The sequence below is a fragment of the Bos indicus x Bos taurus genome, chromosome 18, assembly GCF_003369695.1.
Source record: "Bos indicus x Bos taurus breed Angus x Brahman F1 hybrid chromosome 18, Bos_hybrid_MaternalHap_v2.0, whole genome shotgun sequence".
NCBI lineage: Eukaryota > Metazoa > Chordata > Mammalia > Artiodactyla > Bovidae > Bos > Bos indicus x Bos taurus.
Window position 1 is genome coordinate 8,383,625 of NC_040093.1, and position 17,749 is coordinate 8,401,373.

Here is a 17,749-nt window from a genome sequence, read left to right on the forward strand (position 1 = left end):
GTCTCCATTAACTCATTCCCCGGGAATCCATTCTTTGATTCATTCAACGAACATTTACTCAAGTCTCCCATGTACCAGGTCCTGTGCTGGGCGACACTGGGGACCCAAGTGAGTCATGTCAGGTCCCTGCCTATGAGGACCTTCCGTGTTGAAGGAGGGACAGACATGGGTGCCCGGCCTTTGCTGAGACTTGGGACACAAGAGGGAATGATGCCGGAAGCTCTGGTCCTGGTTGGGCAGACAGACAAGCAACAGACAATCCAAACCTAGGGTGGGTATGAAGAGCTGGGCCCTGGAGTCAGAGACAGTGATTTTAGAGCCTCACTCTCATACTTACCAGTTGTGAGATCTTGAGTGAGTTACTTCCTGTCTCTGATGTTCAGTTTCTTCATGTGGAGGATCGAAACAGGAAGAGCTTGGTACAGTGGTTAAGGGCCTGGTTAACCCAGGTTCAGCTCCCAGCCTGGCCAGTCCCTGGCTCTGGGAGGACCTTTGGCAGACTCCTATTCTCTGAGCCTGGGCTTCTTCCTCCATCAAGTGGAGTCAGTAATGATACCTGTTTTCTGCTTGTTTGTTATGGTATAAGGTGCGTGCTAAGTCGCTTCAGTATTGTCTGACTCTTTGCAACCCCATGGACTGTAGCCCGCCAGGCTCCTCTGTCCATGGGATTTCCCAGGCAAGAATACTAGCGTGGGTTGCCATGCCCTCCTCCAGGGGATCTCGACCCAGGGATTGAACCCAAGTTTCCTGCATTGCAGGCGGATTCTTTGCCACTGAGACACCAGGGAAACCCATCACAGCATAGCAAACCTCTCTAAAACGTGGTGGTGTAAACCTACAATTACTTTGCTCATAAATCTGAAGTTTGGGCAGGGTTTAGCAGGGACAGCTTGCCTCTTCACGCAGCATTTGTTTGGGTGGCTCTAATGGGAACTCCTAGATGCCCCAGTCACATGCCTGGCAAGCTGGCTGGGGCTGTTGACTTGAGCTGGCTGTTGGCCAGGGGCCACCATACCTCTCTATGGGGGTGATTGAGCTTCCTCTCAGCATGGCGGCTGGCTCCCAAGAGGGAGTGCCCCACAGTACAGAGAGTGGACAGTGCCAGTCTCTCAAGGCCTAGATACAGAAACGCACAGGGCCACTTGTGCTGCACCCCTTCTTGGTCCAACAGTCCCAGAGCCCACCCAGATCCAAGGAAACGGGGCATAGACCCTATTTCTTAATAGAAGAAGTGTGGCATTTGTTGCCATTTTAAAGCTACAAAACCTACCCCATGGGATTTTGAAGGGTTAATTACAATAGCACCTTCAGAACCATACCTGATATGCAGAAAATGCTCACTCTGTATTATGACCATTATTATCATCAGCATGGGGTTGGGGGGAAGCTCTCAGGAGGAGTGAGCAGCCTGACTGTCACAGACTAAGCTCTTCCCTCTGCCTGGGCAATCTCCAGCAGGTCCCTTGACATCTCTGAGCCACAGTATCCTGGTTCGTAAACACTCAGCTCATAGAGCGTTTAGAAGGGGCTCTGGCCGGTAATGCCAGAGAAGCATTTTGCACAGTTCCTGGTCCATGATAAGTGGGTAATTATTATTTTGGTTCCTAATAAGGTGAGACTTGAAGGACAAGTTGTGGTTTAGCTAGGTGGGAGCGGGTAGGGGAGTGAGCCAGAACATTCCAGGCAGAGGAAACTGTCCCGGCCAAGGCTGGGAGGGGAGAGATGGGCTGAAGAATGGTGGGGTGTTCAAAGAGTAAGTGCTGGAGGGGAAAAGGACTGGCTCTACGTGATGCAGGACCTGGATGTTCGGATGAGGAACTTGGTTGTCTTCCCAGGGCAGGTGCTGGGGAGCCATAGAGGGCTGTGTGGGTTGGCCGGGTGGGGGAGCAGCTCTGGGGTTAGAAAGACTCTTGGACCATCTGGGGATCCATGGCCTGGAGGGAGGAGGCTAGGCAAGGGGATAGAGAGAGGAGTCAGGGCCTGTGCTGGGGTCATACCAGTAGAAAGAGAGGAAGAGATGGAGCAGAGAGATTCAGGGGGCCAAGGAGGTGGTATGGGATCTGGAGATTGACAGCAGTGAGGGGAAGAGAGGCAGGAGAAAGGCTTCCAGCATCCCTCTAGAAGGTGGAGCTGATTGGAGATGGAGAATGCCTGAGGGTGGGGTTAGAGGAAAGATCCTAAGTTTAGTGGGACAGAGGGTGTATGCCGTTCTAGGGGTCAAGGAGACACAGCTCTGGGTCTCAGGAGATTTGATTGGGTGGAAGACAGCCACTCAAAACAGCCCTGAGGGCAAAAAGGGACCATAGAGAGCAGAGGAGGAGCAGGATCAGACAGGAGTATTTGAGGCCTGGCAGGACGGAGTGGACCGGAGGCCAGGAGGCTGCAGAGGAACGAGACCACAGCCATTAAGAGGCGGGGCTTTCTGAAAGCACGCCTCACCCTCCTCCAGGCAGTCTTCCTGGCTTCACCTCCACTGCTCCTCTCCACAAGCTTGCTACTAAGTTTCCAGCTGGGACTCCACTCTCACCATCTCCCCTCCACCCCCCCCCCACCCCGCTCCCAACCCTGGGCAAGTGGGGAGTGCAGGGGTCAGGTTAGGCACCCCACCCCAAGCTGGGACCAGCTGATGAGGACAAATTGGGTGGGGTCGGTGGCTCAGCCACCAGATCCGGGTGGGGGATCCTGGCACCTCCCACTACATCTGTCTTTCTTCCCCGCCCAGGAAGCTACCAGTCCTGTCAGACCTGTCCAACCCCAGAGGGATCAGTGCAGGCCCTGGGTCTTGCTCCAGTATCCTCGCGGGTGCGGCCAGCACCATGGACACCTCACAGGCTCTGCGGCTCCTCCTGCTCCTGGGTAAGCCCCCGGCTCAGCTGGTTCCCCACCAGCCCCCTTTTCTGCAGCCCAGCACCACCCTCCCCTTCTCTCCTCTGCAGCCTCTGGAGTAGAGGTCCTCGCCTTCCAAGCCTCTTCTGAAATTCAGAGAACCAGTCTCTCCTCGGACCTAGAAAGCTCTTCCCAGGGCCCGGGTGCGAAAATTCCCTCCAACAATCTCCCCAGCTGGAAATTCCCAGATCAGACGGCAGGCTCAAAAGTCTCCACGGATACCCCACTTTCCGAATGGTCTCCCAAGGGGCTGGATTTGAACGATTCCTTTGGGTCCAATATTTCTGCTCAGAGTGAAAATCTGAATCTGGAACCCTTCTCTGGAATCCCCAGTTCCAATGTATCTCCTGACACCTTGGGTTCACAAGTTGCTGCCCCAAGCTGGGAGCCTTCCTTGTCTCTTAGGACCCCAGCTTCCAGCATTTCTGCTCACTTCCCTGATACTAAAGTCTCTGTGGAGGCCCCAGCTTCAAAATACTCCCCTGAGGACAGGGATCTTGAGTTCTCTGCACAGAGCCTGGGTTCTAAAGTGTCCTCAGAGACTCATGCAGGGACAAGCTTCCCCCTGCAGGCGGGGGAGCCTCTTGCAGTCCTGGTGGGGACCACCATCCAGCTCCGGCTGGTTCCAGTCCCCAGCCCTGGCTCCCCACCCCCTCTGGTGGTTTGGCGCCGAGGTTCCAAGGTATTAGCAGCGGGGGGCCTAGGGCCAGGGGCCCCTCTGACTAGCCTGGACCCCACTTATCGAGACCGCCTACGATTTGACCAGGCCCGAGGGGGCCTGGAGCTCACCTCTGCTCAGCTGAAGGATGCTGGGGTCTACACAGTGGAGGTCATCCAGGCCGGGGTCTCGCGGCAGATCCGGGAGTTCACGGTGGGTGTGTATGGTAAGTGGGCTCTGAGCTCCAGATTGCTGACTGCAGGGGCCTGCTGGTGGGCAGGTTACCGCTGTTCTGCAGCTGTGTCCTCCCCAGAGCAAGGGTTCTAGACAAGGGAGAGGACTCCTGGGTTGGGAAGAGGCTGAAGAGGAGCTGGGGGTCAAGGCCAATGCTTGAGGGAAGTTGGACCTGGGGACCAAAACTCCTGGGGGCACTGACTCCTGAGTCCCGGAGAGGAGAGAGTTGGGGACTCAGTCTGCGAGAAGAGGATTCCTGGGGCTAAGAGGAGGGCTAAGACGGGGACTCAGCTGGGCCAGGTCCTGGGTGTAAGAGGTGGCAGGGACTGGGTCTCGGACCTAAGGGCAGCAGGGCCTGAGAGCCTAGTCCTGAGCCCATGCCCCCTCCCCCAGAGCCCCTGCCCGAGCTGTCCATGCAGCCCAAGGCTCCGGAGACCCAGGAAGGAGCAGCAGAGCTCCGGCTGCGCTGCATGGGGTGGGGGCCGGGTCGCGGGGAGCTAAGCTGGACGCGGGACGGACGCGCCCTGGATACAGTGGGGTCTGCGGGAGCGGAGCCACCGCGGATCCGCGCAGAGGGCGACCAGCTTCTCATCGCGCGTCCGGTGCGCAGCGACCACGCCCGGTACACCTGCCGCGTCCACAGCCCCTTCGGCCACACAGAGGCCGCGGCCGACGTCAGCGTTTTTTGTGAGTGGGGGGAAGCCTCCGGTCGGGGACACGGATCTGAGGGCTCAGGCTCCTGTAGTCCCTAGGGAGGATGTCTAGTCTTCGTAAATCCTGGGGCGGCCCCAGATGACCCCGACCTTCGCGGTTTCAACCCCCTTCCTCTGCCTAGATGGCCCGGATCTGCCGGTCATCACTGTCTCCTCGAACCGCGATGCCAACCCCGCCCTGTATGTCACCGCGGGCAGCAACGTGACCCTGAGCTGCACCGCCGCCTCTCGGCCACTGGCCGACATCACCTGGAGTCTGGCCGACCCCGCCGAGGCCGCCGTGCCCACCGGCCCACGCCTCCTGCTGCCCGCGGTCCGGCCCGGCCACGCTGGCGCCTACGCCTGTATCGCCAGGAACCCGCGAACCGGCAGCCGCCGCCGCTCACTGCTCAACCTCACGGTGGCTGGTGAGTGTGGCTGGGCAGGATGCAGGGGCGGGGCCACCAAGGAGGGGCGGGGATGCCCGGGAGAAGGGGCGGTACCAGCGAGCGTCTGGGACTCCTGGAGGGGGCGGGGCCAGCATGGAGGGGCGGGGCCGACAGGGAGGGGCGGAGATCTCTGTAGAGGAACAGGGATGCCCAGGAGAAGGCGAGGAGCAAGGATGGCGAGGAGAAGGGCCTGGGTCAGCACCGAGAGGGCGGGGACTCCTGGGCAAGGGGCAGTCTCAACAAATCAAGCAGCGGACGTAAATCGCAAAAGACCCTGATGCTGGGAAAGGTTGAAGGTAGGAGGAGGAGGGAGCAACAGAGGATGAGATGGTTGGATGGCATCACTGACTCAATGGACAGGAGTTTGAACAAACTCCGGGAGATAGTGAAGGACAGGAAAGCCTGGTGAGCCGCGGTCCATGTGCCCGCAAAGAGTCGGACATGACTGAACGACTGAACAACAAAGTAAATGACAAAAAGTAGTACTCTTGCCTGGAAAATCCCATGGACAGAGGAGCCTGGTAGGCTGCAGTCCATGGGGTCGCTAAGAGTCAGACACGACTGAGCGACTTCACTTTAACTTTTCACTTTCATGTATTGGAGAAGGAAATGGCAACCCACTCCAGTGTTCTTGCTTGGAGAATCCCAGGGACAGGGGAGCCTGGTGGGCTGCCGTCTATGGGGTCGCACAGAGTCGGACACGACTGAAGCGACTTAGCAGCAGCAGCAGCAGCAGCAGCAGCAGGAGATAGGAAAGGGCCTAAGTTGCTTGGGCCAGTAACTGGGATCAGGAAAAGAAGTTACCTGGGAAAGGGGACGGAGTCACAGAGGAAGGGGCGGATTCATTCTAGAAAGGGACAGGGTCATCTTAGAAAGGGGGCAGGCCCAGTAGGAAGGGCAGGGGTGTCAACAAAAGGGAAGGGGTCAATAAGAAGAGGCTACTCAGAGTAATCAAAGAGGGGGCCCGAGACCCTGGTGGAAGGGGTGGAGCTAGAAAAGGGGGCGGGGCTACGAGCGGAAGGAAAAGAATCAGAGTGGCAAGATGAAGCTTCCTTAGGAAATCGGCGACAGGCAGTGGGGCTGTCCACTTAGCCCTGGGGTTGCCGGAAAGCGAGAGGGGTTTACACGAGAATGGGCGGGGTCAGTGCCTACGGGGCGGGGTCAGGTGAAGAAGAAGAGTAAAGGGGCTGGGGGGGGGAACGGACACAGAGCCGACTGACCCCTTGATCTCTCCCTTTCCTCTACAGATTTGCCCCCCGGGTCCCCTCAGTGCTCAGTCGAAGGGGGTCCTGGGGATCGCAGCCTCCGCTTCCGCTGCTCGTGGCCCGGCGGGGCCCCTGCCGCCTCCCTGAAGTTCCAGGGTCTCCCCGAAGGCGTCCAGGAGGGACTGGCGTCCCCTGTGCTCCAGGCAGTGGTCCCCGCCCACCCCCGGCTCAGCGGCGTCCCCGTCACCTGCCTTGCTCGCCACCTGGTGACCACGCGCACGTGCACTGTCATCCCGGGTGAGAGCCTGTGGGATTTCCTTACTGTTTCCCTCGAGGAGGAGCTGGTACTGCTTTGCTCCTTCAGGACTCGAGGGAGGAGGATTTCCTCTGTTTTCAACCCTACAGATGTTCGGAGGTTTTCTCTATACCTCAAGCAGGGGCCGGTCCAAAATTTCTTTCCTGGACCCACCAAGAGAACTGACACTTTCCCAAGTGTTCAGAGCAACAAATGGTTGAGAATAATATGACCTGGTCTGCTGCATGTATTTCATAAGTCCTCGTTAAGGAAATCAGACGAATGAATGAGGGAGAGAGTGAAAGGGCAGATCTTCCTCTTGTGGCTAAGGTGCCCTATTAGATTCACCAAAGGGCACAGGACTCCTTCTTTGACTTTCTTGCTCGGGTTTCTTCCGGCTACAGAGGCCCCCCAAGAGGTCCTGCTTCACCCAATCGTAGAGGAGACACGGTCTGGAGAGGCAGAGGTAGCCCTGCAGGCGTCTGGCTGTCCCCCACCTTCCAGAGCATCCTGGGCCAGGGAAGGGAGGCCCATAGCCCCAGGAGGTGGGGGACGCCTGCAGCTCACTGAGGATGGGCGGAGACTTCTCATTGGCAACTTCAGCCTGGACTGGGACCTGGGAAATTACTCCGTGTTGTGCAGTGGGGCGCTGGGTGCTGGGGTCGACAAGATCACCCTCATTGGTGAGTCCCACCTTTTCCCAGAATCTCTCTTCTCCGAAACCCAGGAGACTGGGATTCCAGCCAGTTCCTCCCTCAGACCTAGGGCTCCAGACCCCCAGCCCCTCATCCTTCAGACACAGAAATCTTTGTCCTGGGCCTCCTCCAACCCCAGACCCTAGGACTCCCACCCCCAGATCCCTGATCCCTCAGGGAATCCTGGACCTCAGTCACTTTTTCCAGGGAACCCTCAGACCCTTGCTCACTCAGACCCAAGAGTCCAGGCCCCCATTCTCTTCCTGTCTTAGATCCAGGAGTTGGGGTCTCCAGACCCTCTGCTCCTAGGACTTAGAAGTCTAGGTCTGTGACCCCTGTTCCTCTCCCTCTTGGACCAGTGAATCCAGCTTCCACCTTGACCTCCCGCCTCACCCCTCCAGGACCATCCATCTCCTCGTGGAGGCTGCAGAGAACCCGGGATGCAGCAGTGCTGACTTGGGATGTGGAGCGCGGAGCCCTGGTCAGCCGTTTCCAGATCCAGGCACGGGTGGAGGCCCCTGACCCGGGCAGAGCCATCGCCTCGGACTGGGTCTCCCTGCTCATCCTGGGGCCTCGGGAGCGTTCAGCTGTGGTGCCCCTCCCTCTTCAGAATCCCAGGACCTGGGTCTTTCGTATCCTGCCCACCCTGGGGGACCAGCCAGGGACGCCCTCCCAAAGCCAGATCTACCGGGTCGGTGAGTTGGAGCCTTTCTCCTGGACTTCCCCCTCTCAAGACTCTTTAGTTGGATCTTCCTTCTTTCTCTGCATTAGTTTCCTGGGGTTGCCGTAATTAGATACCTTGAACTGTGTGGCTAGAAACAACAGAAATGTATTCTCTGCCAACTCTGGAAGCCAGGAGTCTGTGCAGGGTCACGCTGCCTCTGAGACTGTTGAGTTGTTTTTTGTTTCTGTTTTCCGTGTACTGTGTGTTCCTTGTGGTGCACAGGCTTCTCTTGTGGAACCTGGGCTCCAGAGCGTGTGCGCTTTTCTTTAGTTGTGACCCACGGAGCTTAGCTGCCTGTGGCCTGTAGGATCTTAGCTCCCCTGACCAGGGATCGAACTGCACATCCCATCTGAATAAGGTAGATTCTTTTTTTTAATTAATTTAAAAATTTTGACTGCACTGGGACTTCATTGCAGCCCACAGGCTTAGTTGCCCCAAAGCACATTGTCTTAGTTCCCCCGATCTCATCCCATGCATTGTAGGCAAATTCTTAACCGCAGGACCCCAGGGAAGTCCCTGCCTCTGAGATTCTGCGAAGAATCCTCACTTGCCTCCTTCTAGCTTCTGATAAAGCGAAAGTGAAAGTCACTCAGTTGTGTCCGACTCTTTGCAACCCCATGGACTATATACTCCATGGAATTCTCCAGGCCAGAATACTGGAGTGGGTAGCTGTTCCCTTCTCCAGGGGATCTTCCCAATCCAGGGATCAAACCCAGGTCTCCCGTATTGCAGGCAGATTCTTTACCAGCTGAACCACCAGGGAAGCTCTCTATCATCTGATAGTGACTGTCAATCCTTGGCATTACTCCAGCCTCTGCCTTCAGCCTCTCACAGTCTCCTCCTCCTCCCTGTATGTGTCTCTGTCTTCCTATAAGGACACAAGTCATATCCGATGAGGAACCACCCTAATGATCTTATCTTGACTTGATTGGTTGAATTGTGCTCCCCCCTGCAAAAGATACAGTAGCCCCTTTATCCTCGGTTTTGATTTCCGAGGTTTCAGTTACGAGGGGTCAGCCGCAGTCTGAAAATATTAAATGGAAAATCTCAGATATAAACGATTTATAATAGGTTTCTCAAGAGGCAGTTCAGGTGGTCTGGTATTCCCATCTCTTTCAGAATTTTCCACAGTTTATTGTGATCCACACAGTCAAAGGCTTTGGCCTTGTCAATAAAGCAAAAGTAGATGTTTTTCTGGAACTCTCTTGCTTTTTCCATGATCCAGCGGATGTTGGCAATTTGATCTCTGGTTCCTCTGCCTTTTCTAAAACCAGCTTGAACATCTGGAAGTTCACGGTTCACATATTGCTAGAGCCTGGCTTGGAAAATATTGAGCATTACTTTTACTAGCGTGTGAGATGAGTGCAGTTGTGCGGTAGCTTGAGCATTCTTTGGCATTGCCTTTCTTTGGGATTGGAATGAAAACTGACCTTTTCCAGTCCTGTGGCCACTGCTGAGTTTTCCAAATTTGCTGGCATATTGAGTGCAGCCCTTTCACAGCATCGTCTTCCAGGATTTGAAATAGTTCAACTGGAATTCCATCACCTCCACTAGCTTTGTTCGTAGTGATGCTTTCTAAGGCCCACTTGACTTCACATTCCAGGATATCTGACTCTAGGTGAGTGATCACACCATCATGATTATCTGGGTCGTGAAGATCTTTTTGTACAGTTCTGTGTATTCTTGCCACCTCTTCTTAATATCTTCTGCTTCTGTTAGGTCCATACCATTTCTGTCCTTTATCGAGCCCATCTTTGCATGAAATGTTCCCTTGGTATCTCTAATTTTCTTGAAGAGATCTCTAGTCTTTCCCATTCTGTTGTTTTCCTCTATTTCTTTGCATTGATCCCTGAGGAAGGCTTTCTTATCTCTTCTTGCTATTCTTTGGAACTTTGCATTCAGATGCTTATATCTTTCCTTTTCTCCTTTGCTTTTCACTTCTCTCCTTTTCACAGCTATTTGTAAGGCCTCCTCAGACAGCCATTTTGCTTTTTTGCATTTCTTTCCATGGGGATGGTCTTGATCCCTGTCTCTTGTACAGTATCACAAACCTCCGTCCATAGTTCATCAGGCACTCTATCTATCAGATCTAGGCCCTTAAATCTATTTCTCGCTTCCACTGTATAATCATAAGGGATTTGATTTAGGTCATACCTGAATGGTCTAGTGGTTTTCCCTACTTTCTTCAATTTAAGTCTGAATTTGGCAATAAGGAGTTCATGATCTGAGCCACAGTCAGCTCCCAGTCTTATTTTTACTGACTGTATAGAGCTTCTCCATCTTTGGCTGCAAAGAATAGAATCAATCTGATTTCGGTATTGACCATCTGGTGATGTCCATGTGTAGAGTCTTCTCTTGTGTTGTTGGAAGAGGGTGTTTGCTGTGACCAGTGTGTTCTCTTGGCAAAACTCTATTAGCCTGTGCCCTGCTTCATTCCGTAACAGGCCAAATTTGCCTGTTACCCTCGGTGTGTCTTGGATTCTGAAAGAGATGGGAATACCAGACCACCTGACCTGCCTCTTGAGAAACCTATATGCAGGTCAGGAAGCAACAGTTAGAACTGGACATGGAACAACAGACTGGTTCCAAATAGGAAAAGGAGTCAAGGCTGTATATTGTCACCCTGCTTATTTAACTTCTATGCAGAGTACATCATGAGAAATGCTGGGCTGGAAGAAGCACAAGCTGGAATCAAGATTGTTGGGAGAAATATTCAATAACCTCAGATATGCAGATGACACCACCCTTATGGCAGAAAGTGAAGAGGAACTAAAAAGCCTCTTGATGAAAGTGAAAATGTAGAGTGAAAAATTTGGCTTAAAGCTCAACATTCAGAAAACAAAGATCATGGCATTTGGTCCCATCACTTCACAGGAAAAAATGGGGAAACAGTGGAAACAGTGTCAGACTTTATCTTTTTGGGCTCCAGAATCACTGCAGATGGTGACTGCAGCCATGAAATTAAAAGACACTTACTCTTGGAAGGAAAGTTATGACCAACCTAGATAGCATATTCAAAAGCAGAAACATTACTTTGCCAACAAAGGTCTGTCTAGTCAAGGCTATGGTTTTTCCAGTGGTCATGTATGGATGTGAGAGTTGGACCGTGAAGAAGGCTGAGTGCCGAAGAATTGATGCTTTTGAACTGTGGTGTTGGAGAAGACTCTTGAGAGTCCCTTGGACTGCAAGGAGATCCAACCAGTCCATTCTAAAGGAGATCAGCCCTGGGATTTCTTTGGAAGAACTGATGCTAAAGCTGAAACTCCAGTACATTGGCCACCTCATGGGAAGAGTTGACTCACTGGAAAAGACTCTGATGCTGGGAGGGATTGGGGGCAGGAGGAGAAGGGGACAACAGAGGTTGAGATAGCTGGATGGCATCACCGACTGGATGGACATGAGTTTGAGTGAACTCTGGGAGTTGGTGATGGACAGGGAGGCCTGGCGTGCTGCAATTCATGGCGTCTCAAAGAGTTGGACATGACTGAAGGACTGAACTGAGCTGAAGTTTTAAATTGCATGCCTGAGTAGCGCGATGAGATCTCACGTCGTCCACTCCATCTCACCTGGGAAGTGAGTCATCCCTTTGTCCAGCATATCTTGCCTGTTAGTTACTTTGAAACTGTTCCAGTTGTCAGATCAACTGTCATGGTATGTCAGGGCTTATGTTCAAGAAACCCTTATTTCACTTATTAATGACCCCAAAGGGCCCGAGTAGTGATGCTAGGGGAAATGTAGATACATAGGTCCCTGTGTGACCTTATTTGGAAATGAAGTCTTTGCATATCATCTTGACTTGATTACATCTGCAAAGACTGTATTTCCAAGTAAAGTCACCTTCACTGGTACTGTATCTTTTGGGGGAGGAGACAATTAGTAACACTCTCCAACTTCCTTTTCAAAATTTTTATTGATTTAGTTAGCTGCATTGGTCTTAGTTGCAACACATGGGACCTTCATTGCATTGCGCAAGATCTTTCGTGGCAGCGCACACTCTCTAGTTGTGAAGCGCGGGGGTTTCAGTAGTTTCGAATATTCCCACTTCTAAGTACTGGATGTGTCCTTCCTTAGCTCTCTTCTCCACCTATATTTCTCCCCAGTGTGGCCTTTCCACTCTCACTGCCTTAAATATCATCAATACTCAGATGATGCTCAAATGTCTGATCTCCAGCCCAGACCTCTGAACTCCAGACTTGAAAAGCCACTTCCCTACTTGACATCTTCACTTTTAATGTCCAACTGACATTTCAGACTTTACATGTCCAAAATAAACCTCTTGATATTTCTCCAAACTCTACCCTGCCCACCCCTCTCCTGTCAACTCCCCAGTCTTTCTATCCTGGAAAATGGTACCACCCACATGCTGACATCACCTGTAACATCCCAAATATCTCCAGAGTCCCATCACTTCCTTCCAAAATGCTTTTTTTTTTTTGTTTTAAATTTTTTATTTTTTAAACTATGAAAGTATGATAATACATTTACAGGAGACTTGGAAAATACAGAAGAAAGTTACACGTAGTTCAACTATATATTGTAATTATTTTTTAAGTAGATAAATTAAGATATTTAGCTGTACTTTCAATATCACACTCAAAAATTAATAGAATGTATAGACAGAAAAGTAGAAGGATATAGTAGATCTGAAAAGCACTATGAGCCAATCCAACATAATTAAAATTTATACAATTTTCACACAAGAGCAGGGTACAAATTCCATTCCAAGATGCTTTCTTAATCATCTGCTTCTTTCCATCTTCACTTCTACACTCTGGTCAGACACCACAGTCCTCTCTTGCCTGGACTGCAGTAGCCATTTTCCTGGTGTCTTTATGACCCCTCTTGCCAGCTTACAATCCATCCTCCAAGTAGACGCCAAAGTTATGCAAATCAGACCATGTTGCTGCTACCTTGCTTAAAAAGCCTTTCATGCCCAGGCTCTGGCCCCTCTTAATCCCTCTAACCTCAACCCTTACCTCTTCCACCTTCATTCCATATCCTCCACCCACACTGGCCTTCATTGAACACAGATAACTCTTTCCTGCCTCTGAGTCTTTGCATATTCTGTTCCCTCTGCTTGGCACACCCTTGTCTCCCTGTTTAGCATGCCTGGCTCCCTATTCCCCAGGTCTCTGCTCAAATGTTACTTCCTTGAGGACCTTCCCTCACCAACTTTTCTAAATGTCACCTCCTCTTCCGTTATTTTTGTCATTTGTTGTTGTTCAGTGGCTAAGTCGTGTCTAAGGCAACAGCATGGACTCCCATCCATGCTGCTAGCATGCCAGACTCCCGTTCTTCACTATCCCCAGGAGTTTGCTCAAGTTCATGTCCATTGCACTGGTTGATGCCATCCATCCATCTCATCCTCTGCCACCCCCTTCTCCTTTTGCCTTCAGTCTTTCCCAGCATCAGGGTCTTTCCCGAGGAGTAGGTTCTTCACAGCAGGTGGCCAAAGTATTAGCACTTCAGCTTCAGCAGCAGTCCTTCCAATGCATATTCAGTGTTGATTTCCTTTAGGATTGACTGGTTTGATCTCCTTGAAGTGCAAGGGACCCTCAAGAATCTTCTCTAGCACAATTTAGAAGCATCAATCCTTTGGCACTCAGCCTTCTTTCTGGTCCAATTCTCACATCTGTACATGACAACTAGAAAAACCAAAACTTTGACTGTGGGGACCTTTGCCAGCAAAGTGATGTGTCTGATTTTGCTCCTGAAAGCAGAGACATCAAAAGCAAATTTCTCTCATAGCTCATTTATTTTTTCTTCTGAACACAATCTGTAATTATGTTATATATTTCCCCATTCGTTTCTGATTTCCCTCCTAATATTAATATCAACCCACAGGATAGTGGGTATCTTGGTTTGCTCACCAATGGATCTTCACCGCCTGACAGAATGCCAGACACACCACAGTCATTCAGGAAACATTTAATGAACTGAGGTGTAAGGGGTCTCAGATTCCTGGGTTCTGACGAATGGAGGGTTGAGGCAGAAGGCTCAGGAAACAGGTCCGGCTTTGGTTCCGTTCCCCTTATTCCCTTTCTCTTGGTTTCTTCCAGGTCCCACCCTGGGCCCCGGGGCCATCGCTGGCATCGTTCTGGGGTCCCTACTAGGCCTGGCACTCCTGGCAGCTCTTCTCCTCCTGTGCATCTGCTGTCTGTGCCGCTCTCGAAGTACGTGGGGAACCCACTCCTGGAAAGAGTCCCACTGGTTCAGCCTCTGAACCAATCAGCAGCAGTTACCTCCAGTCCATCTAATCCACCTTCAGCCCAGCTTCCTTTGCCATTGACTGAATGGGCATGTGAGTACAGCCAATCAAGCATTCCTATTTCTCTTCCTCTTCCCTTTCCCAGGAGAGGCGCATAAGAAAAAGAAGCAACCTGGCACGTGGACCCCTGTAGTCCCCCAACCGGAAAAGAAGGTGCAGAGCTTGACCCCAGTGCACACCCCACAGCCTCTGCCCCTCAAAGTACCGCTGGAGAACCCTAGCCCAATCAGGGCCCACCCAGTGAGTATGGGTGCCCCAGGGTCCTGGAATGGGGGTGGAAATTTTTGTGTTTTAGTCAGGCAGAGGAGATGGTCAGAGTTCTCTTCCTCCAGCTTTTTTTGTTGGTTCAGAAAGTTGATAGATTTTCCCCCTCTTTTTTTTTTTTTTTGATACACAGAAGTTGGACAGGACTTTCCATCGTGTGTATATATATATATATATATATATATATATATATATATATGCGTGAAATTCCAATTTCCCCAAAATGCCTTCATTCATTTCAATAAAAATTGGGAAAGCTTTCATTTTCTCTCTGAAGTAGGACAGAACATCTCTTCCCCATAAAATTTGAGTTGTTGCATGCCTTGTTTCTCCCAAGGGTGACTAGACCTTTTTTCCCCTTTGTAAATGGGGAAATTCCCCTCAGCTAATTTTGGAATGGTGCGAGCTAGCACTGGGAAAGGGTGAGTTATGTCACATCCAGGGTAACTCTTGTGGTTGTTCCCCGTCCCTCTTCTCTCTTCTAGGCCACTGGCATGCCTCCAGGTGGGGGCCCCAAAACCGTTCGGGCAGCTACACAGGTGTGAGCCAGGCGAGTGGCTCGCTCTGTGCAGGACTTTGGGGGTGGGACTTCCTGTTTCGCCTTCGTAGCAGTCAGGAACTTCCTGTCCCACTGTGATTGATGGTTCGACCTGGAAAGTGGGACTTCCCGTCTCCCTCTCTCAGCGCCCAGGAAGATTCTCCCTGTATTCATGCAACTAAGGAGATAGGGCTCCACGGCTGGGAGAGACTCCTGCTAACCGAACAGTGTGGTTTGTACAGCCTTCAAGCGGGCAAGGGTTTGTGCGGCCGGGAGCTGGAGAGGGTGCCCTGCCTCATTCTCTGAAAAGGTCTTCCTATATCCATGTTTGCCTCTTCCAGGCTACGCCCCATCCAGCTCCCAGAATCTTCATCTTAAATCAGATCACATACCTCTTCTCTTTAAGCCCTTCTAGGGTTGCCCATTGCCCTTCAGATATTATCCAAGCTCCTCATTGAGACCTTTGTTGAAGCTTTGTGGTTTGGCCTCTGTTGGCCTCTCTAACCTCTCCTTCCAGAAATTTCACCCCTGCTTCTCTTCTCCATACTTTAGTTTGCCTCCAGGCCTTTACTTCTAGAGTTTACTGCACCTGGAGCAGGATTCTTTGCTCTACATCGTTAATATTTCAAGTACAAAGGGAACTGTTACCATCTTAAAGGACTCTTCTCTAACCCATGACCCAAACCTGCCTTGGCTATGAATTGAGTCCTAGAGGCTCTGGACTTCCTGCTTCTTGTATGTAAATATGTAATTACTTGTTTAACCTCTGACTTCCTCTCTAAACTGAGAGTTATACGAAGGTAGAGACCATGTCATTATCACCAGCATTTAACACAGAGTTTGGCATAAAAACATCCCTAAGTATTTGTCATCTGATCAAATGTCTGGGGCCAGTGAAATTCAGGACTTGCTACTGCTCTCCCGAGCAGGATGACTTCCTTTTCCAATTGAGTTTCTCACTGGAAATGTAAGGAGTGCATCAATGAAGGTTAGTTTGGCTATAAGTAATAAAGTAAATGATGGAAAGAAATATGGAGGTAGGCAGTTTCAGTGTGGCTCAACAACTTAGTGACACCATCAAGTATTTGGGTTCTTTGTGTCCTGCTTTGCCACCCTATGTGTTGGCATATTGTCTCAAGTAACAAGATGGCTGCTGCAGCTCCAGGCATCACATCTTCACACAATTATATCTAATGACAAAAGGAAGGGAGCAGGGTTCCTTTCCTCACATGAATGAGGGGAAATTTTCCTGGAAGCCTGATAGCAAACTTCCCTTAAGTCTCACTGACCAAAAGCTGGCCATATCACTGTGAGGGAGGCTGGGAAACCAAATATCTCAGTCTGTGTCATGGAAGGTGGGCAAAGATGAAAGTGTAAACAAATAACTAAAGCATAGGCAACAATATCTGTCTCGGAGAGGCAAGGATGTGAGCCATTCTGGCTAAAGTTTGGTGTGAAAGAGGCCTTTGGAAAATAGAGACCTTGGATCTTTTTAGAAAGGTGATGGCTGGAGTCCTGGAACCTCTACATCTCTTCTATGTCAGTGAGAATTTTCATTTCTTTTGTAATCACTAGAAATTGAAAACCTAACATGAGTTGGTTTAAACATACATGGGACTTTATTGCTTATGTAAGTGAAGGTAGGCATCAGGTAAGTTTTGATCCAGTTGCTCAAATGATGTCATCATGGACTCAGTTTCTCTAGACTTTTCACTCTGCATCCCATGGTGTTTCTATCACTCGCAGGCTCTATGTATTGTCCTCCCCACCAGTGCTATCCCCATAGACCCAAGATCTCTCCATGCGATGGAGAATAGACATCCTGCAGATCTTGACTTCATATTACTGAGCCACATTATCCCAACAGAAGAGCAGCTCTTCCCGGGAAATCCACACGGCTCTGGTGTTCGTTCTCTCATTAGTCTGGTTGAGCCATGTGCCCACCTCTGAACCAGTCACAGTGGGAAACGGGCTATGCCGAGTAGCTTCAGCCAATCAGGGGCCACCTCTGTAAATAGGTCAATTCCAAATCTACCAAAGAGAAAGGGGAGGGCAGAAGTGAAGCTGGGGAGGCACCACCAATGACCAGGAGTCTGCGCTCCACTCACCCATATGCTTACTGACGTTGACACTGGCAGGCGGAGACTTTGGAAAAAGGCGTTTATTGGTGTGGCGGTCTCAACACTCCCCATGAATCGGAACACACGGCCCCCAGGGCCCCCCCCCCCCCTCCCTGGCACCCCTCCCCCTCCCCTCCCTGTCCCCTGGACCCTGGGAATGGAAGACAATGTGGGATGGGGCCCCCATCTGAGGTACAGTCACTGCCCCTTGCCCCCCTGCCCCTGCTCTGCCCTCTCTCGCCCTCCCAAGCTCTGGGTGGTATAGTTTGGGGTGGGTGCTTATAAGAGGGTCTCCCGAGAGCTGGAGTTGGTAACATCTTGGTCTGGACTGGGAACGTCTGTGTGATGCCCCTCTCTTCCCCCATTTTGTGGGATGTGGTGTGCCAGCATGGGGTATACCTACAATCCGAGCTGAAGTTACAGCCTCGGAGCGCCTTTCTGACATAGTTGCTCATCCTCGGGGGAACCACAGCTGGTCACCGGCTACAGGACAGCTGGAGCCAGGGGGCTATTGCTGGTCACAGTCGCTGGTGTGTGTGTGTGTGTGTGTGTGTGTCTAAGTGTGTGTGTGTGGGTGGTCAGGTCAGCCTTTGGGAGGGTCAGTTGGTGGAGAGGCCAGGCAGTGGTGGACCAGCAAGCTCACACTTGGCCGGCCGTAGGGGCGCTGAGGGCAGCTGGCGGGCGCTGCAGGCGGCCGAAGGGAGTGGGGGCGGGCTAGGGC

The 17,749-nt window shown here is 51.5% G+C and overlaps 1 protein-coding gene across 1 annotated transcript; it reads left to right on the forward strand.

Annotated features, from left to right (window-relative positions):
* Nucleotide 1: 1 nt before the first annotated feature.
* Nucleotides 2-16,518, forward strand: VSIG10L (V-set and immunoglobulin domain containing 10 like). The gene is made up of 11 exons (XM_027514974.1): nucleotides 2-108; nucleotides 2,723-2,856; nucleotides 2,937-3,770; nucleotides 4,172-4,465; nucleotides 4,614-4,898; nucleotides 6,167-6,421; nucleotides 6,824-7,102; nucleotides 7,516-7,809; nucleotides 13,898-14,011; nucleotides 14,192-14,346; nucleotides 14,856-16,518. Exons 2-11 carry the CDS (start codon nucleotides 2,817-2,819, stop codon nucleotides 14,913-14,915), a joined length of 2,610 nt encoding a protein of 869 aa, XP_027370775.1. The 5' UTR covers nucleotides 2-108; nucleotides 2,723-2,816; the 3' UTR covers nucleotides 14,916-16,518.
* The last annotated feature ends 1,231 nt before the right edge of the window (nucleotides 16,519-17,749 follow it).

Bases quoted from the DNA above. Each gene is read 5' to 3' on its own strand.
- VSIG10L (XM_027514974.1), top strand. From the start codon at position 2,817: ATGGACACCTCACAGGCTCTGCGGCTCCTCCTGCTCCTGG. The intron at 14,012-14,191 runs GTACGTGGGGAA...TCCCTTTCCCAG, and splicing joins CTGTCTGTGCCGCTCTCGAA to GAGAGGCGCATAAGAAAAAG. The intron at 14,347-14,855 runs GTGAGTATGGGT...TCTCTCTTCTAG, and splicing joins GCCCAATCAGGGCCCACCCA to GCCACTGGCATGCCTCCAGG.